Source organism: Chiloscyllium plagiosum, chromosome 5 (genome assembly GCF_004010195.1).
Source record: "Chiloscyllium plagiosum isolate BGI_BamShark_2017 chromosome 5, ASM401019v2, whole genome shotgun sequence".
Lineage (NCBI taxonomy): Eukaryota > Metazoa > Chordata > Chondrichthyes > Orectolobiformes > Hemiscylliidae > Chiloscyllium > Chiloscyllium plagiosum.
Window position 1 is genome coordinate 42,420,638 of NC_057714.1, and position 26,454 is coordinate 42,447,091.

At 39.9% G+C, this 26,454-nt stretch overlaps 1 protein-coding gene across 4 annotated transcripts in view; it reads left to right on the plus strand.

Annotated features, from left to right (window-relative positions):
- The first annotated feature begins 684 nt into the window (after nucleotides 1–684).
- sgce (sarcoglycan, epsilon) overlaps nucleotides 685–26,454 on the plus strand; it is an 80,312-nt gene continuing 54,542 nt past the window's right edge. The window contains exons 1-4 of one of the 4 annotated variants that reach the window (XM_043689930.1): nucleotides 685–944; nucleotides 1,474–1,624; nucleotides 4,378–4,479; nucleotides 22,485–22,610. In XM_043689930.1, coding sequence (XP_043545865.1) covers nucleotides 1,588–1,624; nucleotides 4,378–4,479; nucleotides 22,485–22,610 — 265 coding nt within the window. In that variant the 5' untranslated portion in view covers nucleotides 685–944; nucleotides 1,474–1,587. Of the gene's footprint in view, nucleotides 945–1,308; nucleotides 1,625–4,377; nucleotides 4,480–22,484; nucleotides 22,611–26,454 lie in introns of those variants that run through there. The other 3 variants (XM_043689931.1, XM_043689932.1, XM_043689933.1) reach the window with 3 other exon arrangements.

Consider the following 26,454-nt stretch of genomic DNA (forward strand, 5'->3'; position numbering starts at 1 on the left):
CCAATTAAACCTGTTGGACTATAACCTGGTGTTGTGTGATTTTTAACTTTCTCCAAATCATGATCATGAAATTTAACCTTGTAAATATCCAGTAATCAACTCCCCCAGTAGACGATCGGGTCACTTAAGCTAAGTCACATGCTTCCTTGGAAAAGCTGTCCGGATTCTGTTAAAACAATAATTTTTCTGATCATTGTTGAAAACTTTACATTCATAGAAAATTACCTCTACATTAAAATTCATTTCTTTCCAAATGATAATATAAACCTTTACCGCACATGCTGGGTTCCGCCTTCTTGAGAGACTTACAACTAAAGTCCTGGGATCTAGTGATATTGTTCGCACGAACACCCCGCGCTCGGTGATTATCTAATAAACTAGTATTCAAGCTGATACAATTTTATGCAACATTTTATCAATCACCAGTACTTCACCACCAGGAAGATAGGAAAACACCCGGGTGGCCAGTGACAAACACTGCCCTTCACAGCAAGGGACAGTGCTGTGTGATCAAAAGTGAAAGGGGATACAATTTTATGCAACATTTTATCAATCACCAGTACTTTTTTCAGAGTCCATTGCTGATGACTTCGAAATCGTGTCATAGGATTCTTTACATCACTGGGTCTGGCAGATTCAGTTTAATATCTCAGCTAAAAGACATCACCTCCAATAGTGCAGCTCTCCTTCAATCCCAGAAGAGAGCACCTGGAAGTTCCTATATATTGAATATCTGACTACAGATATTTAAAAAATAACCATAAGTCATCTATAAACAGATGAAATCTCACAACATTCTTGAATTTTAGGTAATGCCTCTCTTCAGCTTGTAAGCAACAAAATTCACAGTGATAAACAGGTCCAGGAATCTAAAACGCAGTTTTAAAAGTTTTAAATGGATTCCGTTTTATGGATGTAAATCAATAGGCAGCCAACAAAATGAGGTAAATATATTCATAACGATATTCTATTATTTTTGATTAAAGTGTCTGAACTCTTTTATTCCTATCCATAATAAGATTAATGTCCGGATGTCAATGATTTCGAGAAGAGCAGGAGTGGTGTACTTAAGCTAAATCAATTCTCCTATGCTGGGGAGTTAAAATTGCCACTGATAAAGGTCAAAGTCTAACTGTGATGGTTCCTGAACTTGAATAGTTTACTGATATTCATTGTCTAAATAATCATCATTTAAGGTCTTGAACAATGTTTATTAGTACATTTATTAGTATTCTCTGTAATCCCTCTCCCACGTTTTCATTCTCTGTGACCTTTTTCCACACAGCCCCTTTCGAGGCTGTATTTTCAGTTGTTCTCCCACTTCATTTTGTGCAATCTCCCCCCATGTATCCTGCGGACTCTCTACCCGTACTCCCAACTTGTGAAGTCTGCACCATCCCTTTCTCTCCTTTTGGTTTATTTCCCGTATCTCCTCTGTGAAGGCTCCGTCTGCAATTCCCTCTTCTGTTCTAGACCAATGGCTATGCTATTCCCATAATTCCAAGCGGGCGATGCTCCGGACCACATTCCATTCCTGGGGAATCGTTCCATTGCTGATGCTCGAGATCGGGGCCGTGTTCCACTACTATGAGGACCACTGCCGTCTGCATCTCTCTGCTGTCCGGTGAGTTTGACGTCGAGTTTCTGCAGCAGCGAACTCAATAAACCTGAACCCAATTGTACCTCTGCAAAAGGGTGTTTTTTTTGTGTATGTTGGGGCTCAGCCTGGCCTCCCGTTTTGTGAAGTACATAAAAATTGTTGCTGTGGGTGTGTCGCTTCTTCAGTCACCGTTACACAGCCACACTACGGAAAACACTGATCCAAACAGTCCCATAGTAACCGCATAGAAACGACTCTAGATTTCATCTTCCGCTGTTCCTTTTCCCATTTTAAAAAAAGAAACGACCTTTATTCCCTAAAATTGCGCATTTTTATGGTAGGTGCTATGAACATTAACCGACCAAAACTTCTCAGTACAATTTATTTCTTGCTTCTCCTCAATTCATTATTTATGTTTATTTTGAAAGGAGCTAATGTAAACATAGGTTGTGGATCAGCTTCAAACCATCGCCATGACTGCCTATTTCCACCTTTAACATTACCAGACTTCACCTTGTTTCAGTTTGCAATTGTCTGTTGAAATTGCCATTCACATTTTCGTTATCTCTGGACTTGATTATTCCAATGTATTGGTTTCACAGACCCTGCAAAGATTTGAGATTGCACCAACCTCTCCTTCTCCTAAGTCATGTTTGCCCATCATCTGTGTTTGCTTACATTCACACCTCGGATTTTTACAGTTCTCATCCTTATTTTCAATACTCTCCACTGCAAAGCCCTGATTTCTGTAATCTTCTGGGTGTAAGTGCTGTCTAACCTTGACCCCTTAAACATCCCTGATTTTAGTAATTTTCCTGTTGGTGGCTGCCTTCAACTGCCAAGACCTTGAATGCTGGGATTACTTCCTCAAGCCTTTTCAGTTCTCTTTCCTTCTTTAAAATCCTTTTAAAACCTTCTACTTTGATATTTCTTTGTGGCTTAGTGTCAACGTTTGTTTGTAACTACACCTGTGAACTACTTTGGGACCTTTGACAAGGTTAAAAGTGCTTTATAGATAGTCGTTACTGAATGCAGTATTTGTACTATAGTGTCAAGATTTAATGTGTTAATAACACAATTTATTTGTGTGTACTTGGCACTTGTAATTCCTTTTAATTATGTTGTTTACAATACTTAAGAAGTTTTGATCATATAAACCTCCACTTATGGACAGAGCAACAGGATGCATTATTCAACTTAAATTTAAAATGGGATTAATAGTTATAAATTCTTAATGTATTTTCAGTGTCTTCGTGATATTAATATTTTGTTTCTGATAAAGGATAGTTATGCTTTGTTGCAATTTCTATATTTTTAAAAATATCAAACTATGCATCAGTCTAATTTGTAAGTTCGTACATTTTTTACTTTAAGGTTTGGCGAAAACAATCTACTTATGCAGTGAAACTATTAATCATAAATAAAATTGGATAGGTTCAGACAGTTTTTAAAGAAAGGATGTGTTAACTGCAATAAACTTAGATGCTTAGTTGTGTTTGACAGGTATGGTAGAGAATTTCTGGCATGTGTAAAGTGATACATAGTTGGTTCAATAAATACTTGCCTGTTATTAGTGCAGGAAAACATTCAAAATCATTCAGCATTTGGTAAGCAGGAACATGGAAATCAAAGTTAAGTTTTTCTTACCAACATTTGAATAAAATTTTATAGATAACTTTTTTTTAGCTTGTGGAGAAGCTAGTCAGAGCAGAATGCATGTGCAAGAGGCACACACTGAGCTCAACTAGAAAGCAGACAAAAAAAAGTGAGAAACATTGGAGGAAAAGGGACTGAAGTGAATTTATTTGTTGGCTTGCAAGTAGCTTTTGATTTTTGCTTTCTTTTGTCACTTAGAATTGGCTCAAATTGCTAAGGAATTGGTGTTAGAAACTTTCAGCATTTAAAGAGGATCTAAAGACAGAAGGGAATAGTAATTGATAACAATTGGTCTGTCCCACTGGAGTTTATATTGGGGCTTTAGGTATTGGTGAGGAGGGACAAGAGCTGGGTCCTTTCCTTTGGAGTCTGATATACAAACTGCAGGAGGTACAGTAACTTCTGCCACATTTCTCACTGGTCTTAACTGTGACACATGTAAAGTATTGTTTGTTTGTTTTCAATGTATAATCCAATGAAGAGTTGAAAATGTGGCTTCTGACACTGTTTCAGGGTTTATCCTTTTTCAGTATCTGTTGCCTGGATTAATCAGGTTTTATGTCAATGGCCTTCTTGACCAGGGCTACTACTGTGGCACTTTTTATTCTCTTCTGCTAGGCTTTGCAGTTAGCAGTGCTGGTGATACACTCAGGCCCGGAAAATGTTAGTTATCCAATAATTTGAGTATGTTTTAAGTAATGTAAGCAACCTTTCCTTAAGCATTCCCTCCCTTAATCTAATGGACACTCAAGATAGTCTGGCACTGATGTTGATGTTGCTGGCATTGTGCAAGTTGCTTAATCTTAGAAATTCTAATCAGGTTTTAATTGATGGGCTGTTTTAACATAATTAAGGGAGTAGAAAGGAGCATTGGTTTCAGGCATCACAATTACAAGATTTAATGGCTGTGATTGTTTCTAGTCCATGCACAAAATATAATCTATGTGCAATGTTTACGTGTATTTTTAAAAATAAAGTCCAGGGATGTTGCAAGGAGGGGAGGGAGGGTCTGAATATATCTAATTCACGAACTGCATTCTCCATTCGTTGCTATAGCCATTCATTGCTATTTTAGCAAACTATTCCATATAATATTTTAATTTCATTTTGTTTTGAAAAAGCCTGTTTAGTAAACTGTGCAGATGGCTCTGAATTAAATAAATGGGCGAATAATGGAATCAACAGTTATCGCATTAGCTGGCGTAGGACTGCTGAGATGGAGGGTGAGTCCAGCAATAAGCCCAAAATATACTTTGTGGGAGGTTTGTCAGTGTTGGTCTAAAACATTGTCTTTAATATTTTTTGTGCTTCAATTTTGTTATAATGTTTGTGTTTAAATTGTCTCCCTTGTATCTCAATAACTATTTTCAGAAGCGAAGTGCTTAAATATAGTAACAGTTTGATCACAGATTAATCTAAACATTAACCCAATTTAATTTATTAATTACAAGTTTTCTTTTTACTGTTTAATATATTTTAAATATATTTAATGAGGTTCATGTCTGCCAAAATTTGATTGTTATTACATTTTTAATGCATTAGTCTGTATATAGGTCCAACATGAGCATCTCCAATTAAAATGATCTTCATTCCAAAAGGAAATCATTTAGATGCGAATAGAGTTTTATAGGTAGGAGTAAAAATATTATAGTTGCTTTAATTTTAACCTTCATTTAATACAATACTCAGGATGTAACGATGTATAAATTATACTGTATTTCCTTGTAATAAAGCAATGATTGGACTTCAAAGGAATTAATTGTCTGTAATTTGGAACATCCTAAGTATGTCAAATGCTCGATATTAATGCAACTTTATTCAAACAAATTGAGGCAACTGTTCCAAATTGTGGTTTATACCAGATTTTGCAGGTTTTTTGAAGCAGTGTGGCCTTTTGTTTTCAAATAACTTTACTGCCTCAAATGGGTTTTAGTGATTAGATTTTACAAATGATCAAATCGTGGAACACTCTAGATTTCACAGTGATTCACTGGCTTTAAATATTGCTCAACAACAAATTTGTAGCAATCAGTGTTCTAAACTCTGGGGTCAGCCTTAACTGTTATACACGGGTCAATGAAGAAAGGCACGAGAGCCTGAAGTTAGCTTTTTTGGAGAGCTGGCACTGACAAGATTTGTTTCCTTCTCTGCTCTTTATTGTATGATTTTAAATTAGAATCTGTGAACTTTGAGAGAAATTTTGTAAATGTATGCAAGCACTGATTTTCTGAGTTTTCGCTGGTGTGTGGAGTCTTGCTGGTGTGGCATATGGGCTGCAAAATTGGGAGCTTAGACTGGTGAGCCTGTGTAATGGTGCCTGCATTTTGTAATGCATGTACTTCAAAACTCTGCTGATGTTCTCATTTAACCTGCAAAGTTTATGTATTGGATCTTCCAGCTTTCTTGCCATTTCCATGTTGGCAGCTCTGCTGCCCAATTGAAAATGGTTACTGCTGTGCTGGTGTTGTATCCTGTCCGAATAGTTTTTCTTGGCAGTGAGTATTCCATTTTGAATTGGCAATATAACCTGAGGCTGAAATTCCACAATGAATTGTTGGTGCTAAGGGGTTCTACCGTTTTCTGTGTATTGCAATTTGAAGCATAACGACTGAGTGACAGTTTCCTGAAAATAACTGTGTGTTTGTTTGGCAGCAGTATTGGCACAGCTCCTTAAAGCCTCTAAATTTTGAAAATGTATATTGTCTGCTCTGTATTTCATTGAGCTAAGAGAGCAGTTATCCATGCAGTAGGATGAGAAACCCTAGCTGAAAGACTGACAAGTATTTGAAATTAATTTTATAGCTTTAAACAACTGAAGCAATACTTTGGACTTTATACATTGTTGAATTGTTCCAATATGAAATGGGGGCTGTGTTGTGTGAGATTGTGTACCCAGAATGCAATGGTCATTGCTGCTGCACTGCAGCCAGATGCTAGGCAACTATTCATCAATCCAGAGCACAAGGTCCAGCGTGCATTTGATGGCAACCTTCTTTACCTGTGTTTAAAATAGTGATTTGTTTTAGATTTCTGGGGTCCATAAGATATAACATGCCTCAGATGCTGAGATGAGGTGACAGCCCTTGACAGGTAAAGCAGCATCAGAGCAGCAGGAGTGTCAAGGTTTCAGGTCGGGATCCTTCATCAGGACTGGGGAGTGGGAAGAGGACTGAGAAATAAATGATTTATTGCATCTGTTGCTTTTGATGTGGTGTCCTCCATATCAGAGAGACCACGCATGAACTCAGGGACTGGTTCAGGGAACATCAATGGACCACACGCTCCAATCAGATCCACCTTCTGGTTGCCAGCCCCTCACACCCCCACCCCACAACTCCCCCAATGACATGTCCATCTTGGGCCGCCTCCACCATCATAATAAGGCCACACTCAAACTGGAGGAAGAAGGGCATCACGGTGGCTCATTGGTTAGCACTGCTGCCCCTCAGCACCAGGGTTCCAGGTTCGATTCCAGCCTCGGGCGACTGTCTGTGTGTTTCCTTCAGGTGCTCCAGTTTCCTCCCACACTCCAAAGATGTGCAGGTCAAGTGAATTGGCCATGCTAAGTTGCCCATAGTGCTAGATACATTAGTCAGAGGGAAATGGGTCTGTGTGGGTTAGTCTTGAGAGGGTCAGTGTGGACTTGTTGGGCTGAAGGGCCTGTTTCCACACTGGAAGGAATCTAATCTAATCAACACCTCATCATCCACCACAGGAGCTTAAAACAATATGGCTTCAACATAGAATTCACCAACTTTCAATTCTCCCCACCCCCCACTTCATTCCAAGTCTAGCCCTTCCTCTCTGCCCCACTCTCTTGACCTGAACTAACCTGTCTACCTTCCTTCCCACCTATCCACTCCATCCTTCCCACTGACCAATCACAATCACAATCCTACCTGCACCCATTATCACCATCCCACCCACCATTCCCCAAGCCCCATCCCCCTCCTTCCATTTATTTCTCAGCCTTTCCCTTTCCCCAGTCCTGATGAAGAACCCTTACCCAAAGTGTCAGCTCCTCTGATGCTGCCTGGCCTGTTGTGCTTTTCCAGCTCCACGTTTTATTGACTCTGACTTTCCAGCATCCGCAGTCCTCACTAGCTCCAAGACAGCCCTTGACCAAGTGTGGCATTAAGGATCCTGAACAAAACTGGAATCGGGACAAACTCTCTGCTGTTTGGAGTCATACCTGACACAGAAAAGTTTGCAGTTTGAATCCTGTACATAGGCTGGTTGTTGGGGGTCAGACATCTCATCTTCAGTTCAACTCTGTAGCAGTTCTTCAGGGTAGTATCTGAGGTCTTCAGTTGCTTCATTAATAACCAAAGTGTATGGAAAGGTTTAGCAATTAAACTTCAAGCAAACTGAACAAACAAATGATAATGAGAAGAGGGATGGTTAATAGAGGACTGACGGTGTTATATCTGAATATACGCATTATAAGGAAGAAGGTAAATGAGCTTGTGGCACAGATTGAAATTGGCAGGTATGATGTGGTGCCCATCACGGAGACCTGGCTGCAAGGGTATCAGGACTGGGAGCTGCATATTCAAGGATATGCATCCTATTGAAAAGATAGGCTGTTGGGTAGGGGGCGTGGGATTGCTTTAATAGTAACTAACGAAATTAAATCAATAGTAAGAAATGAAGTAGGGTCAGATGGAGTAAAATCTCTGTGGGTTGAATTTAGGAACCACCAAGGTTTAAAAAACCATAGTTGGAATCATGTATAGGCCACAAATAGTAGTCGGGAGCTGAGGCGCAAGATACACCAGGAGATAGAAAAGCAACTCGTGATCACAAGGGATTGCAATATGCAGGTGGACTGGGAAAATCGGGTTGGTAGTGCTTCGCAAGAAAAGGAGTTTGTGGAATGTCTGTGAGATGGCTTTTTGGAGCAGCTTGTGGTGGAGCCCACTAGGGAACAGGCAATACTGGATTTAGGGTTCTCCCATAAGGCAGATGGAATCAGGGAGTTTAAGGTGAAGGAACCCTTCAGAGATAGTGGCCATAACATGATAGAATTTACTCTGCAATTTGAGAGGGAGAAGGTGGAATCAGAGGTAAGTTTTTTATGGCTGAATAAATGCAACTACAGAGGCGTAAGGGAGGAGCTGGGCAGAATTGACTGGGCGTGGAGCCTAGCAGGAAAGACAGTATTACAACAATGGCAGGGGTTTCTGGGTGTAATTCAGGAGGCACAGCAGAGATTCATCCTGAGGAAAAAGAAACGTGGCACAGCGAGCACGAGGCAACCATGGCTGACTAGGGAAGTCAGGAATAGCATAAAAGCAAAAGAGAAAGCATGCAATGTAGTGAAGGGCAGTGGGGGGCTTACAAAGACCAAAGGGGGTAACAAAAAAACAAAGAGGGAAAAGATTAAATATGAGGGAAAGCTAGCCAGTAATTTAAGGGAGACTGCAAGAGTTTCTTCAGAGAGATAAAAGTGGACATTGGGCCGCTGGAAAATGACACTGGAGACATAGTGTTAGGAACCAAGGAAATGGCTGAGGAATTGAATAATTGCTGTTCTTCATGGTAGATGACACAAGTAATATCCCAAAAAGTCAAGAGTTGGGGGGGGACAGAGCTGAGTATGGCGGCCATCACCACTGAGAAGGTGCTAGAAAACTGAATGGCCTAAAGGTAGATAAATCACCTGGACAAGAGGATCTACACCCTCTAGTTCTGAGGGAAATGGCTGAAGAGATGGTGGAGGTGTTAGTGGTGATCTTTCGGGAATCGCTAGGAGGATCCCAGAGGATTGGAAAATCGCTAATGTGACACCCCTGTTTAAAAAGGTAGCAAGGCAAAAGACAGAAAATTACAGACCGATTAGCCTAACCTTAGTTGTGGGTAAGATCCTGGAATCCATTGTGAAGGATGAGATTTCTGAATACATGGAAGTGTATGGTAGAATAGGGCAAAGTCAGCACGGTTTCATCAAGGGGAGGTCATGCCTGAAAAATCTGCTAGAATTCTTTGAAGAATTAATGAGCAGGTCAGACCAAGGACAGCCAATGGATGTTATCCACGTGGACTCGAAGAGGCCTTTGACAAGGTGTTGCACAGGAGGTTACTGAGTAAGATAAGGGCCCATGGTGTCAGAGGCAAGGTGCAAGGTTGAATAGAAGCTTGGATGTCTGGTAGAAAGCAGAGAGAGAATAAAAGGGTCCTTCTCAGGATGGAAGCCAGTAACAAGGTGTGTTCCGCAGGGCTCAGTGTTGGGACCACAACTTTTCACTTTAAACATGAATGATCTAGATGAAGATACTAAGGCTCTAGTCAGACCACTTTTGGAGTAGTGTTTGCAGATTTGGGCCCCATATCTCAGGAAGGATGAACTGGCAAAGTTTGTAGACTATATAAAGATCTGTAAAGTGACAGGTAGCATTGAGGAGGCGGGAAGCTGCAGTATGATTTGGACAGGTTAGGGAGTAGGCAAAGAAGTGGAAGATGGAATACAATATGGGAAAATGTGAGGTCATGTACTTTGGTAGGAAAAATGGCATGAACTGTTTTCTAAATGGGCAGAAAATTCAAAAGTCTGAAGTGCAAAGAGACTTGAGTTCTAGTCCAGGATTCTCTCAAGATAGACTTGCAGATTGTATTTGCCTTCCGACTACTGACTCCATGTTATAGAGATGTACAGCATGGAAACATACCCTTCGGTCCAACCTGTCCATGCCGACCAGATATCCCAACCCAGTCTCGCCCCACCTGCCAGCACCCGGCCTATCTCCCTCCAAACCCTTCCTATTCATAGACCCATCCAAATGCCTCTTAAATGTTGCAATTATACCAGCCTCCACCACATCCTCTGGCAGCTCATTCCATACACGTACCATCCTCTGCGTGAAAAAGATGCCCCTTGGGTCCCTTTTGTATCTTTCTCCTCTCACCCTAAACCTATGCAGTCTAGTTGTGGACTCCCCGACCCCAGGGACTCAATACTCTGACCAATAAAAGAAAGCATACCAAATGCCTTCTTCACTATCCTATCTACCTGCGACTCCACTTTCAATGAGCTATGAACCTGCACTCCAAGATCTTTGTTCAGCAACACACTTGAGGACTTTACCATTAAGTGTATAAGTCCTGCTAATATTTGCTTTCCCAAAATGCAGCACCTCACATTTATCTGAATTGAACTCCATCTGCCACTTCTCGGTACATTGGCCTATCTGATCAAGATCCTGTTGTAATCTGAGGTAACCCTCTTCGCTGTCCACTACACCTTCAATTTTGGTGTCATCTGCAAACTTACTAACTATACCTCTCATGCTCGCATCCAAATCATTTATGTAAATGACAAAAAGTAGAGGACCCAGCACAGATCCTTGTGGCACTCCACTGGTCATAGGCCTCCAGTCTGAAAAACAACCCTCCGCCACCACCCTCTGTCTTCTACCATTCTCCAAATGGCGAGTTCTCCGTGTATTCCGTGAAATCTAACCTTGCTAACCAGTCTCCCATGGGGAACCTTGACAAATGCCTTACTGAAGTCCACATAGATCACATCTACTGCTCTGCCGTCATCATTCCTCTTTGTTACTACTTCAAAAAACTCAATCAAGTTTGTGAGACATGATTTTGTACGCACAAAGCCATGTTGACTATCCCTAATCAGTCCTTGCCTTTCCAATAACATGTACATCCTGTGCCCACCACCAACGTTAGGCTCACTGGTCTATAGTTCCCTGGCTTGTCCTTACTATCCTTCTTAAAGACTGGCACCACGTTAGCCCCCCTCCAGTCGTCCGGCACCTCACCTGTGACTATCGATGATACAAATATCTCAGCAAGAGGCCCAGCAATCACTTCTCTGGCTTCCCACAGAGTTCTAGGGTACAGCTGATCAGGTCCTGGGGATTTATCCACCTTTTATGCATTTCAAGACATCCAGTTCTGGCATTTATTTTGAGAGGACTTTAATATCAAAGCAGTGATGTACTTCTGAGGCTCTATAAGGCTCTAGTCAGACCAGATTTGGAGTAGTGTTTGCAGATTTGGGCCCCATATCTCAGGAAGGATGTACTGGCCCTGCAGTGTGTTCAGAAGAGCTTCATGAGAATGGTCCCAGAAATGGAAAGCTTAACAAAAGATGAACATTTGAGGACTCTGGGTTTATACTTGGAGTTTAGAAGGATGAGGGGGGGATGTAATTGAAACATACAGAATACTGAATGGCTGGACAGAGTGGATGATGGGAAGATGTTTCCTGTGGTAGAAGAGACTAGGACCCCAGGGTATAGTCAAAGAGTAAGGGAAGACCTTTTTAGAACTGAGATAAGGAGAAACTTCTTCAGCCAGAGAGTGGTGAATCTATGGAATTCATTGCCACAGAAGGCTGTGGAGGCCAGGTCATTCAGTATATTTAAGACTGAGCTACATAGGTTCTTGAGTATCAAGAGGATCAAGGGTTATGGGGATAATGGGGTTGAGAAACTTATTAGAGCTGAAAATGTGTTGCTGGAAAAGCGTAGCAGGTCAGGCAGCATCCAAGGAACAGGAGAATCGACTTTTCTGGCATAAGCCCTTCTTCAGGAATCTCCTGTTCCTTGGATGCTTCCTGACCTGCGCTTTTCCAGCAACACATTATCAGCTCTGATCTCCAGCGTCTGCAGTCCTCACTTTCTCCTTGAGAAACTTATTAGCCATGATTGAATGGAAGAGCAGACACGATGGGCTGATTGGCCTAATTTCTGTCTCCTATGTCTATGGTCTTTTTGACATCGTAAGGTAAGAAGTGGGAATGTTTGCTAATGATTGCACAATATTCAGCACCATTTATGACTCATCATATACCGAAGCATGTTCAAATACTACAAGATCTGAACAATGTCCAGTTTTGGGCTGAAAAATGTCAAGGACCTGTTTCCACACTCTTAAGGAATCTAATCTGTGGAAAGTGAAACAGAGCTAACAGTTTTTAACAGCATTATGAAGATGCATGGGATGACTTAACTCTGTTTCTCTCTCTGTAGATGCTCCTTGACCTGTTGAGTTTCTTCCACACTTTGTTTTTATCTCAATAAAGGCGTCTACTTTAAGAGTAGACTAGATTCCCTACAGTGTGGAAACAGGCCCTTCGGCCCAACAAGTCCACACCCACCCAGACCCATTTCCCTCTGTCTAATGCACCTAACACTATGGGTTATTTAGCATGGCCAAGTCACCTGACCTGCACATCTTTGGACTTCCATGTAGAAAGTGCTCCCTGTGCACAAAAGATGGTATGATATGGAAACAACCATTACTGGTTGTTGATGTTTACATTTTATGCAAACAAAGTTACATAAAACTACATAAGTCGTTTTTATATGGGGTCAGGGCATCAAAGTCAGGGCAGCATTTTGTCACCCATCCCTAATTACCCTTGATGTGGAGGTGCTGGTGTTGGACTCAGTTGGACAAATTTAGAAGTCACATGATACCAGATTATAGTCGAACAGATTTATTTGAAATCACATGCTTGTGAAATGCTGTTCCTTCGTCAGGTGAAATGGAGGGAAGAATTGAGAACTGGAGAGAGAATAGCAAGATAATTCCAGGTAATTAAGAGTGTCAATAGATAAGTACAAATGGCATGAGTGCAATGTTGACACGCTGAATAACAAGTCTTTGCAGGTAATCAGAAGTCTCAAATGGTGTGAGTAAAGTGTCAACAGGTGAATAACAAGTGAGGGATGAACTATGAACCGATTAAATATGGCAGAGAGATAATTACAAATAATCAAAAATAAGTTGGTGCTAGAGACAAGCCAAATGACTGGAATAAAATGAGTATTTTCACATTTTACTCACACCGTTTGACATTTTTGATCACCTGCAAAAACTTGTTATTCAGTCTGTTGATACTCCACTCAAATAATTTGTACTTTGCTGTTGCCACTCTTAATGACCTGGAATTATCTTACCATTATCTGTCTGTCTATCAATTCTGTGCCTGTGTGCTTCCCTCCATTTCATCTGACAAAGGAGCAACACTCAAAGCGTGTGATTTCAAATAAACCTGTTGGACTATAATCTGGTGTTGTGTGACTTCTGACTTAATTACTCTTGAATTGAGTGGCTTGGGAGGCCAATGCAGAGAGCATTTACAGTCCGTTATTGCTGTAGATCTGACGTTACGTGCAGTTCAGACTGGTTAAGGATAGATCAGTTAAGCATGCCCTAAAATACATTAATGAACCAGTTGGGTTTTTACCATAATCGATGGTAGCTTTATGACTCTATTACTAACAATAGTTTTATAGTGCATATTAACTAATTGCATTTGCATTGCACCAGCTCTAGTGAATTTCTTTATCCAGTGCTAAAGTTCTTGTCCAGTGACATTACCACCATGCCACCATTCCCTTTTGACTATTTGAATACACTGGTATGAGAAGTATACTGTGCACAAGTTATAAATGCTTTAAATTGATATTGGTCAGATCTTGCAATAGTTCCTATTCGGCTAAACTCAACAGTCATCTGTTAAAAACTGTTAACTCTGCTTCTGTTTCCACCGATGCTGCCTGACCTCCTGGGTTTATCCAGCACTTTCTAGATTAGATTATCTACAGTGTGGAAACAGGCCATTCAGCCCAACAAGTCCACACTGACCCTCCAAAGGGTAACTCACCAGACCCATTTCTATCTGACTTATGCACCTAACACTATTGGCAATTTAGCATGGCTAATTCACCCTGACCTGCACATCTTTAGATTGATTCTACTTTTATTTGAGATCTCCAGATCACTTGCTGTAGTTCATGGTAAATCAGCAGATGCATTACGTGTAATAATGGGAGTTTCCATATAATAGCAAAAATCGACGTCCTTCGTGTAACCTTTTATGATTGTTTTGCATTTGAAATAATAGGCAACTCTTTGGTGTATGATGCACAAAATTTGACCTTCAAAATTACTTCTACTGATTTATAGATTTAATTAGTGCTATAAAGTTATCAACTTGCTTATGCCTAGGCTCTGGTAATAGATTTAAGAAGTTAGATAGTATAGAAGGTGGACTAGGAAGAGCTATGGGGCAGTTATTTATATTATAGAGGTGAAGAGTGTTAAATCTCTTGGCAGTCTCATTACTTATTATTGGTGCAAAACAACTTGTTTCCCTGACCTAATGAAATACACTTATACCTTTTGTTATGTATTACATTACTAGTGCTGAGGATTAGGGATGTGGAGGGAGGCCATTCAGCCCCTGTTCTTGCACTCAAACAGATCATGGCGGACCGCAACGCCACATCCCTGCACATCTGCATTGCCCCTGTTAACTTTGCATCCAGAAATGTATTGATTTCTCTGTTGTACATGGTTACTGATTCCGCAGCCCGCTGGGTAGAGAATTCTAAAAACTTCTGAAATGAAGAAATTTCTCCTCATCTCAGTCTTAAATGTCCTATCCTGATTCTGAGACTGTTCCTTGGTTCTAGAAATACCAGCCAGGGGAAATATCCTCCCTATATCAACGCTGTAAGAATTTTATAAGTTTAAATATGATAAACTCTCAATTTTTGAAACTCTAGGGAAAAAGACTCAGTTTCCTCAATCTCTCCCACCATCCCAAGGATTAATCCAAAGAAGCTGTATTGCACTCCATCAGTGATAATATGAAACAAACACTGTACATAATACTCCAGGTACTATTACACCAAGGCTGTATACAATTGCAGTCAGACATCTTTACTTTGGTACTCAATCCCCATGTGATGAAGACAAATGCACCATTTACTTTCCTACTTGCCATCTGTAACTGCAACATAGCTTTTAGTAACGTTGGACATCAGCACCTTCTCAGCATTTAAGAAATGTTCTTTCTTTCAAAGTAAATAATGCCACAATTGTCAACATTATGTTTCATTTGCTATGTTCTTGCCCATTCTCAGCCTGTTCAAGTCCCCTTGGAGGCTCCTGCTCACATCTTACATTACCACTTAGCTTTGTGTCATCACCAAATTTGCAAATTCCGTTTGGTCGGTTCCCACATCCAACTCCATTATGTAGATTGTGTACAGCTGTGGCCTCAGCACAGCTCCTTATAGTATTCCACTCGTAAAGCCTGCTGTCCTAAGAATGATCCGTTTATTCCTACTCTTTTTTTATTTCTTCTGTCTGATCACCAATTTTCAAGCCATACTAACATGTTACCCCAACCTCCCAATCCCATTCGCCCTAATTTTCTTTGCAAACTTTCGTGTGTGATTTTATCAAAAGCCTTCTGAAAATCTGAATACAGCACTTCTGCTTCTTCACCTATGCTACAAGTAACATCCTCAAAAACAAAACTCCAACAGATCAACATGATTTCCCTTTATAAAGCCATGACAATACTGCCCAATCATATCATTATTTTCTATTTATCTTTTCTAATAACTTTTTCTATTTATTTAATACCCTGTCACTGGTAGGGATTCCAACAACATTCTGTCATGTAAATCCTTGTTAAAAATAATTTTTAGGTGGTTCCTCTCCCTTGCCATTACTGAGTGCGATGTGTTTTCTTGTATTCTTTGTACTCCCATGATTCCATGTTAATGTTCTGTATGGTCACTGAACTTGAAGACAATTGAAGTTGTGGATCTGTTCACCAAACTGGTGTAGCGAATGGCTTGGTCAACGAGTCCACGACTGCATCCACAAACCGAGCTACGAATCTTCTCAAGAATTTAAAAGAATCCTTTTTGGTGAAATGCTGTGATGTATGCTCAGAAACGTGCAGGATTTTAGATCTGCAACTCATTTCATGACAATATTTAATTTCTTTATAGTTGTATATACTGTTAGATATTGGATCTTATTACACCTTCTATTCCGATGTTCCCTAGCTTGCCATTTCATCTTCCACCCGACATAACATTTTGAAGAATGGCCACATCTGACTCGAAACATCAACTCTTTCTGTTTCCACCGATGTTGTCAGACTTGCTGAGTGTCTCCAGCATTTTCTACTTTTGTTTCAGATTTCCAGCATCAATGTTTTGCTTTTATTTCAGGTAGCTCTGATTTCTCTTGTCAAAAACTATTCTGTTTTGTAAGAACTGGGTGAAGTAGACATCTCCTCTGTTATTCCTTTTATGGTGGTTTGACCGGACTTCCTACACAATGCAAGTGTGAAATTTCAGGAGGGTGATGAGTCATTGAGTTGCACAGCAGGCAGACGCATTTGAAGAAGATACTATTATTGAGCAAAACAGAAAACACAGATGCCATCATCTTGGTTATCCCTCAGTTCGAGAGTGATACATGTTCAGAATCTTGAGTATCTGCCTTGGTCTCCATTTGACCGAACAGTTGATTCTCAACCCATGGAACTTTGGACACATGAGGCAGGATTTCCCATAACCACGGGATTTGGAGTCAGGAGTTTGCTTTACTTTCTTTCCCTATCTGTTGCCACTCTATCTCAAAATTAAGATGTTGGGTTTAAAATGTTCAGCTTGATGGACAAGTTGACGGATGAGAGAATAGGACCTGGTGGGGAGACACATCATTTTCAGCCATCTGGAGTGAGGATCTATACCATTGAAGTTGATTTTGCAAGTGCTTTGTCTGAATGCTTGTGCTGGCTTCATGAAGGATAAAGGAACGTCTGACGTAGGAGCAGAACATCCCTCAACCTATTCGATTAGATCATGTCCAACCTAGTTGTGATCTCAACTATACTTTTCTGCTTTCTGAGGAACACCGTTGCATGGATGATCATGTCATTCGTTCGACTGTGCTGCCATTGAATCTGGAGGATATGATTGAAGCATTGCTGTTGGAATTTCTCTAGCATTCTTTAGTGTCCTACTGCTAGACCTATGAAAACAAGGAGACATAAAGCAGAATACTTAAAGTATCAAGGTACCATTTAGAATGATGGTTGGACAGAAGCTAAACCTGAGTTTGGGAGGATGAGGGAATGCACTGAATTACCAGCAATTGAATGATTCTCACATACCTACTTATCCTCAAAACCCTACAACCTCTGATGTTACTGACTGGGTGCCAAGAATAGTTGCACAAGCACAGCCTGCCTGCACTGTGGCCACAGGTGCATTTATGACTGTAAAAAATATACAATAATCTCTCCTCATCTTGGACTGTCCCAAATTTCTTTAGCTCTAATTTGTGGTATTCGATACTTCATTCCGAGTAAGCAATTTGTTTGATAGGTCCATTGACCCTTCTCTCTTCAAATTTGAAAGCTTGGAATAGTTAGTGAAGAGTAGTTTATTTCAGTTAAGACTTCTGAAATGATTTTAATTAGGTAAGAGTTTGCAATTTATTTTGTTTCTAAAAAAAAAACAATTTAAAATGATTAATTATTTTGGTCATTGTTGAGTTCATTACCGTCTTCTTTGGCTAACCTGCATTTTCGATGACTGTCTACATGGTGAATTAACTGAGTTTGAATCGAAATTCACTATTTGGAATGAGGTTGTAACGCTAATGCTCAGTTTTGTTGTGATAATCTCTGATGTTATAGGATGGATGCTTGTTGCAGAGTGTAAGGTCACTGAATGTACGGATTGCTGCCTGTACAGTTCTCGTGTTATTAGGTGTAACCATGATCAAAATAGGGAATATTACTTGAATTGAGGCTTGACCTACATATTGGGCACTATTGTTCAATGCACTGTTTATTTTGCTGATTTTTGTCCCAAAAAGGCTGTCAGCTATCAGAATAATTTGCTGCTCTAACACTGCCATAACTTTCTTGTTGAGATCAAGGCTCTAGAAATGTTTGAATTGTCATCACAAATCTGTGTTTTACAACACTACATTGACAAAGCTGGACTTTGATTGTAATCTCCAAGACTTCCTTTGGATGTAATGCAGAGAATTTGTCCCAAGGCAATATGTTTTCCTTCTCTGATGTCAAGAGTTGAAACACAAGTGATTTGTTCATTGACCTGTACAGTAATGTGGTGCTTTTAAATTCAAGCCCGTGACTTAATAAATTATTTTGATACTGTGATGAAATTGTTTGCAGCATGTATGGGCTTTTGAAATTATATGGAATTGTCTATTTGTTTGGAGTTAACAATTACTTTTTATAAAAACTACTATACCCATAATTGCAAGTGAGGGGAAGTCACTTGGAGGGCACTCCTCTAAGGTATTGGGGAGACCTTTCCAGACTCCCACTTTCGTTTTCGATTTGAACTAGGAGTCACTGGAGCAAGAAGTTTCTATTAAGCTCCGAATGTTTTGCTGTGGTAATTCAGGAGCATTCCTAAGAAAAGGAGTTTAAAGTAATGGCACTATCTTAGAAATTGAAGTTCTTATTAATCTTAACCAGATTTTATACCATCAGTGGAAAAGTTCTATGCAGTTTAAAATAAAACAGAAGGAAAGGAATTGAATCTCCATCAGGGATAATATAAGCATTTATAACAACTAAGAGTTTTCTACTATTTCATTAGATAAGTCAAAATTTGAATTACTTTAAACTCTGTGTTAAAAACAGTTTCTCTCTCTTGGAAATGAGCTGGACTGGATCTTGCTAGCTGTACAGCAATCTATCTCATGAGAATGGTAATAATGTTTGTAAGCTATACCAGGATGTACTGATACTGGTGAGATAATTCTGCCACTTAATAAATGGTTGGTGTATTTGTTCAGAGAATTCTGTGTACTATTCCAGCCACCACACTTCAAGAAAGGATACAGAAGCAAGCAAATGGGGTGATTGTGGGATTGGAGGGATCAGATTCTGTGGAGTAAATTGGGCATGTGCAACATTGAAAAAGAGATACTTCAGCATTTGCATGATTGCTGTTTTTAAGATTATCTACTCCTCAGTGAATGTAGGTCATGTAGCTGTTACCTTTTCAACAACAGTATGATATGGCCAGCACTCAATGGAAGGTATGTTTGCAACTGTGGTTACTTATGTTTAATTAAGTAGTGGATCTACAGAACAGACTCCCTATTACATTATCAGCATTAATTTATTCAAATATACATTAGATTAATTTCAGAAAATAATATTTTCAGGTGTAGTATGCGATTAGTTTGAAACATGACATGCAGGAGAAGGAATGCGATAGATGGTGGAGAGGAGGTGTACTAGGATGCTGCCAGGCTAGATAGTCTGAGATACAAGGGAAGATTGGGTAGCCTGGGGTTGTCTTCCTTTGAGCAGTGAAGATTAAGAGGGGACCTAATTGCACCCCTGATAATCTTATCAGGTCTTCAGTTAGGATTCATAAGAAGGCATTTGTTTCATTAGTAGAGGTGTCAATAACCAGGGGACTTAGTGTCATAGAGGTGTACAGCAAGGAAACAGACCCTTCAGTCCAACCCGTCCATGCCGACCAGATATCCCAACCCAATCTAGTCCTACCTGCCAGTACCTGGCCCATATCCCTCCAAACCATTCCTATTCATGTACCCATCCAAATGCTTTTAAATGTTGCAATTGTACCAGCCTCCACCACTTTCTCTGGCAGCTCATTCCATACACGTACCACCCTCTGTGTGAAAAAGTTGACCCTTCAGTCTCTTTTATGTCTTTCCCACCTCGCCCTAAACCTATTCCCTCTAGTTGTGGACTCACTGAGCCAAGGGAAAAGACTTTGTCTATTTATCCTATCAATGCCCTTCATAATTTTGTAAATCTCTATAAGGTCACCCCTCAGCCTCCGACGCTCCAGGGAAAACAGCCCCAGCCTGTTCAGCCTCTCCTTGTAGCTCACATCCTTGTAAATCTTTTTTGACCCCTTTCAAGTTCACAACATCTTTCCGATAGGAAGGAGACCAGAACTGCATGCAATATTCCAAAAGTGGCCTAACCAATATGCTGTACAGTTGCAACATGACCTCCCAACTCCTGTACTCAATGCTCTGATAAAGGAAAATATACCAAACGCCTTCTTTAGTTGAGAAATTTCTTTCACTTGGAGGGTGGTGGGAGTCTGAAATTTATTGCCTGAAAGGTATGTGGGTCAGAAACCATTGCTATGTTTAAGCAGAAATTTGATTTTCACTTGATTCCCACATTCTCCAGGACCAAAAGCTGGAAAATGGAATTAGAGTACGTCATCAGATTTTTTGGATCTCTATCAGGGATAGTATAACACTGGAAGGAAGCAAAATATAAGCATTTAGAATAATGAAACTGTTTCATTAGGTAAATGAAAATTTGAATTACTTCAAACTCTGTGTTAATAACAGTTTCGCTCCCTTGAAAATGAGCTGGACATCCTGCTCATCCTGGCATGGACACGATGGATTGAATGGCCTCCTACTATACTGTTAATGTCTGAGTCTACGATGCTTGGGAAGAACAGGTAACGTTTGATCAATGGGTCCTAAAATTATCCACCTAACAACGAGGGATTTTCTCAACTTGTCTGTTGTAGTTGAATTAATACATAATTCCCATGGTTAGTGGTAACTCGATTGACGTAGTAAGATGCAACCTCCAGAACTGTAGAATGCGCGATACTTCTTGGATTTTTTGGTACTATTCCTGTGTTTGTAAACTCTACAAGCAGTAATCAACTGATGTGACTGCATTTGCCAGCTTAGAATCATTAAAGATGCATTAATGATCAAAGTTACATCTTCTGTAACATTTCTGTTTATTTTTGCTACACATAAATGTGAAGGCGTTGGATAAGTTTTGACAAATATAATTTAAAATAAATAGTCTGTTGGATTTTTGTTCTCGTCGAAGTTCCGATCTTCTCAACAGGAATGGTTTATGTACTGTGTGTCAGCCTCATATATTTTCAGGCCAGGCATGCCATGTGAGTGGCAGAGTAAAACTCCATTTGCTCTGTGTTAAGTTTTTAAAATTAACTTTAAAAGGGCATTCTTTGCTAGAAACAATTCGGCTTTCCAAAACACAACCTCTGATTGTGATTGCTGAATTTGAGGCAGTTTTGTGATATGTCTAATAGCAGTTGGGTTGATACTACCCAAGACCATTTTACACAGGATTCTTACCATGAAGGGTCAGAGGAAATTTTATTGTTAGTCAGAATATGGTTCACTGCCAGATTCCTCAGTTTAACCAACTCTGCAAATACTGTAAATACATTTCTCCTAATGTTGTAATATTTTACAGTGACAACAATTTGTTTGCATCACCTTTACCTGAGCATTAACCAACAACTAATCAACAAAGTAGGGTCCTTCCTGTTGTGTTCTAAATTTTGTTTTTATTTAATTCTAACCTGACACTTGATAATTGTTCTATGTAATCTCTCAAATTCAATTAGATTGTGTTATATTAATTCAATGTTTTTTGATTTTAAAATATTTCAACCTTTCTATAAATTGTAAATAAGTTCTAAGATATCTGTTCTTTAAACATACCTCCTCAGAATTGATGAGTGATGGGCAATGTACCATAGTCCCAGAGGCTGCCCCCTCAGAGAGAGAGAGAGAGACTGGTGGTGAGTTTAACCTGAGGGTCACAATGCCTCTGGGAGGGGAGAGGTTGAGAAGGAGTGTCCATCGTGGCAACCTTAGCTGGGACAGGAATTGAACCCATGAAATTGCCATCACTTTGCATCGTAAATTAGCCATCCACCCGACTGAGATAACTGATCTCCATAACACTTGTCAAACTGGACTTGCACGTTAAATTCATGGGGTATCTTCATTGATGACCTCCGAAGTTGAAATTATATTTTGTTTATTTCTATTTCTACGTAATAGCAATAACATGGCAGTATTGGAATGCAGCCCTGCAATGCTAATTTTAAAAAAACCTTGGATGGTCATATGAAATGGCTATCACAGTGGAAATGGTAATGTGCAAGAAGTCAAATACGGATTTACTTCTTACTGGGCTGAAGTTCTCTGACTGGATGGGTGACTGGATATCAGCCAAAACAATGGGTCAGTGGCATGCACAGGTGAGTAGCAGGACTTCCGCCTCAGTTTTGGGTGAGAGCCAATGAAAAAGCTGCCTGTTGAGTTTAGGCATGTTGCCTAGTCAGAGGGCTGGCCACCTGGGAGCCTCAGCAGCTCTACCAGGAACAACTGCTGCTGAGGCAGACAGGTGAACCCCACCCCATATTTTCAATATGTCACATTTATTTTAGTTGAGATCCTTTAATGCTGACGATTTAATACTGAATACAGATCAATATATCGAGCTCCTCTACGTTTGTTCGGTAATGAGGTTTGATATTTGATCAGCACCCAACCTGCTGTTAATGAGTACAAAACAATTTGTGATTTTATAATTTGACTTTTCACTTTTCACTTTCAGTGTATTCCATTTTTTCAAGAGTCCATTCGGATCGGAATGTTTATCCATCATCTGGTGTCCTTTTTGTCCATGTTTTGGAGAGAGAATATTTTAAGGGGGAGTTTCCTCCCTACTCAATGAAACTTGGTAAGTGACATCTGTTGATCGAACTCAAGCTGTGCTCTTAAATTTAATTTAAAAAATATAAAATTATGCACTCACTTGGTTTACAAAAGCCTTCGCTATAGAATTTGTTCTGAATAATGGGGTGTAAACTATCTCAAGATTTCACAGCTGTAGGTATGTAAGTTAGCTCGCTGAGTTGGAAGATTTGTTATCTGACGTTTCACCACCATACTAGATAACAACATCAGTGAGCGTCTCCACTGAAGTGCTGGTGATATGTCCCACCTGGCAATTTATACGTCTTGGTTTCTTAAGGTGGGTGATGCCCTTTCTAGTTCTTTTCAAGTGAATGTAGTTAGGATCTAAATTATGTCTTTATTGATGGAGTTCTGGTTAGAATGCCATATCGCTAAAAATTCTCATGTCTTTGTTTAGCCTGTCCTAGGATGTGTGTGTAGTTCAATCCTCCTTTGTCTGTATAGAAACTAGTGATAATGGGTCATGCCTTTTGGTGACTAGTTGGTGTTTGTGTATCCTGGTGGCAAGCTTCCTGCTTGTTTGTTCAACTGCTTTTTACAGTTCTTGCATGGTGTCGTGTAGATGACGTTAGTTTTGCTGGTAGTATCTAATGGATCCTTTAGGTTCATTAGTCACTGTTTAAGTGTGTTGGTAGATTTGTGGGCTACCATGATGCCAAGGGGTCTGAGTAGTCTGGAAGTCATTTCTGATTTTAATGTAAGGTAATGTGGCTATAGTTTTTGGTTGCGTTGTCTGCTTGTTTGGGTTTGTTTCTGAAGAATTGGCGGATTGTGTTTATTGGGTACCTGTTTTTCTTGAAAATGTTATATAGATATTTTTCTTTTGCTTTTTGTAGTTCTTGGGTGCTGCAGTGTGTTGTAGCTCGTTTCGGTAATGTCTTGATGCAGCTCTGTTTGTGGCTGTTGGGATGATTGCTTCAGAAGCAAACTATTTGGTCTGTGTTTGTTGTTTTTCTGTAGACACTGTTTTGAAGCTCTCCATTAACTGTACGTTCAACTGTCACGTCTAGGAATGGGATTCAGTTGTCGTTTTTCTTCTCTGTTGTGAATTTTATGCCTGTCAGGATATTGCTGATGGTGTTGTTTGTTTCCTCTGATTTGTTCGGTTTTGTGATGACAAAGGTGTCATCCACATTGCAGACCCTAGGTTCGGGTTGGATAGATGGGAGGGCAGCTTGTTCATTACTGCTTCCACTGTGAGACCTGATATTGGTGATCCCATGGGTGTTCTGTTGACTTGCTTGTCTTTGTTGATGAAATTAGTGCTGCCTGGCCCATAGTCTCCCTACCTGGTATGCGAACATAGAGACTAACCAAGGAACTCCACCAAAAACTACAACACCTAGTTGAAGATTCATGCCATTTCATTCACTCCACTCAAGAATTCCTGAACACTATTAAAGACACCAGTATAGAAGACAATGAAATAATGGTCTCTTTTGACGTTACAGCCCTTTTCACATCAATTAACATTGACCTGGTGAAAGAAACACTGGCATCGCTACTAGGAAAGCCAGGACCACAAACACCAGACAGCACCAACTTCATCAGCAAAAAACAACATCCTCGAGCTAATGGACCTATGCCTCACCACCCACTTCACATTCAATCACAAAACCTATAAACAAATCAATGGAACACCCATGGGATCACCAATATCAGGGCTCATTGTAGAAGCAGTAATGCAGAGACTTGAACAAACTGCCCTCCCATTATCCAATCCAAACTTTGGGTCTGCTACGTGGATGACACTTTTGTCATCACAAAACCGAACAAATTGGAGGAAACCTACAACGCCATCAACAATATCCTGTTACGACACTGGGTAAACCCTCTTGCTTAATTTACACCAGCAATATAGAAAAAAAAATATCCTGTGCAGTAATCTGTGAAAATTCGAGAGGCCAAGAAATTTAAAGAAAAAATTTACAACTTTATTTCTTCAAGTATAACAGAATAATTAACTGACAACCATTTACAACTCCTTCCCCAACCTATCTTTAACTTTCCTTCTATAATCCTCGTCCAATAAAACCCCTGATTAAGAATTACCAAAAAATCAAGTTTTCAAAACTAGCCAGCTGTCAAAAATTCGATTTGGATTTTCCTGTGTAATCTTTTCTTCTTGGTTTATGCTTCACAGGTCATGGATCAATAAAAGTACCTTTTGAGAGCTATTTTTCGGGCAGTCTCTACATGCTGGTGGCATGGCAGTTCTCCTCACAACTGTTCAATTTCCCCTGGTCTTATACCCCAGATATTGGATTGTGTCATTGGCTTTTACAATTGTCAATGTACTCGATTCAAACTTGATTGGAATTGGGTATTTTTCGGGGTGTTATTCAAACTGATTGGCCTAATTCAAATCTGTTTTTGTCTGCAGGCTACCAGTTACCTTAGCTTCCCCAGTAGCTGGACCACATGTTACATTGTATCTTATTCAGAATGCTTGATGCTGTCAGATAATTCTGCTAGCTTTTAACTCTCTTAAAGGTACAGTGCACCCACATCTTCATAACAATCCTGACAGGCATAAAATTCATAGGAGGAGAATGATGACAAACTCCCATTCCAAGACGTGACAGTTGAACGTACAGTTAATGGAGAGCTTCAAACCAGTGTCTGCAGAAGAACAACAAACACAGACCAGATACTTCAGAAGCAATCATCCACAAAAGGAGCTGCATCAAGACATTATTTCAGTGAGGTACATCACACTGCAGCACATAAGTACTACAAAAAGCAAAAGAAAAATATCTATACAACATTTTCAAGAAAAATGGGTACCCAATAAGCACACTCCACCAATTCTTCAGAAACAAACCCAAACAAGCAGACACAGCACAACCAAAAACTATAGCCACATTACCTTACATCAAAGACATATCAGAAAGACTTTCAGACTACTCAGACCCCTTGGCATCATGGTAGCCCACTAACCTACCAACACACCTACCTACCTATAAACAGTGACTAATGAACCTGAAGGATCCATTAGATACTACCAGCAAAACTAAAGTCATTTACAAAATACCATGCAAGAACTGTTTTTTTAAAAAAAATTCTACATTGGACAAAAAAGCAGGAAACTTGCCACCAGCATACACGAACACCAACTAGCAACCAAAAGACACGGCCCACGATGACTAGTTTCTATACATAAAAGAGGGACACCACTTTAACTGGGACAACACACACATCCTAGGACAGGTGAAACAAAGACATGCACGAGAATTCTTAGAGGCCTGGCATTGGCACCAGAACTCCATCATTAAACACATCGTTTTAGATCCTATCTACCTTCCCTTGAAAAGAAGAACTGGAAATGACATCACCCACCTGAAGAAACCAAGACTGATGAAGAGAGAGTTGGGACATACCACCAGCACTTCACCAGAGACTCTCTCTGATGATGTTACCTAGTATGGTGACAAAACATCTGAAAACAAACCTTCCAGCTCAGCGAGCTAATGTACATACTTATCAACCTAAGCTACAAATTATCTCAAATTGATTTCACAACTGTTTTTGACTGCTGAGATATTAGCTGTATTGGTTATAAACTTCCAAAGTGCCTGAGATTCTGAAAGGATCCCAGTGGATTGGAAATTAGCTAATGAAACATTTTTATTCAAGAAAGGAGAGAGACAGAACACAAAAAACTATCTGCCATGTGGAAATTAGTAGAGCCCATTAAGCTGGATTCTTAGAAAATCATAATGTAATCGGACAGGGTCAACTTGGCTTTTGAAAGGGGTGCCGTTGTTAGAATGGGATGGAATCAGTCCTATAGAATGCAGTGATTTGGATTAGAAGTGTGGAATCCA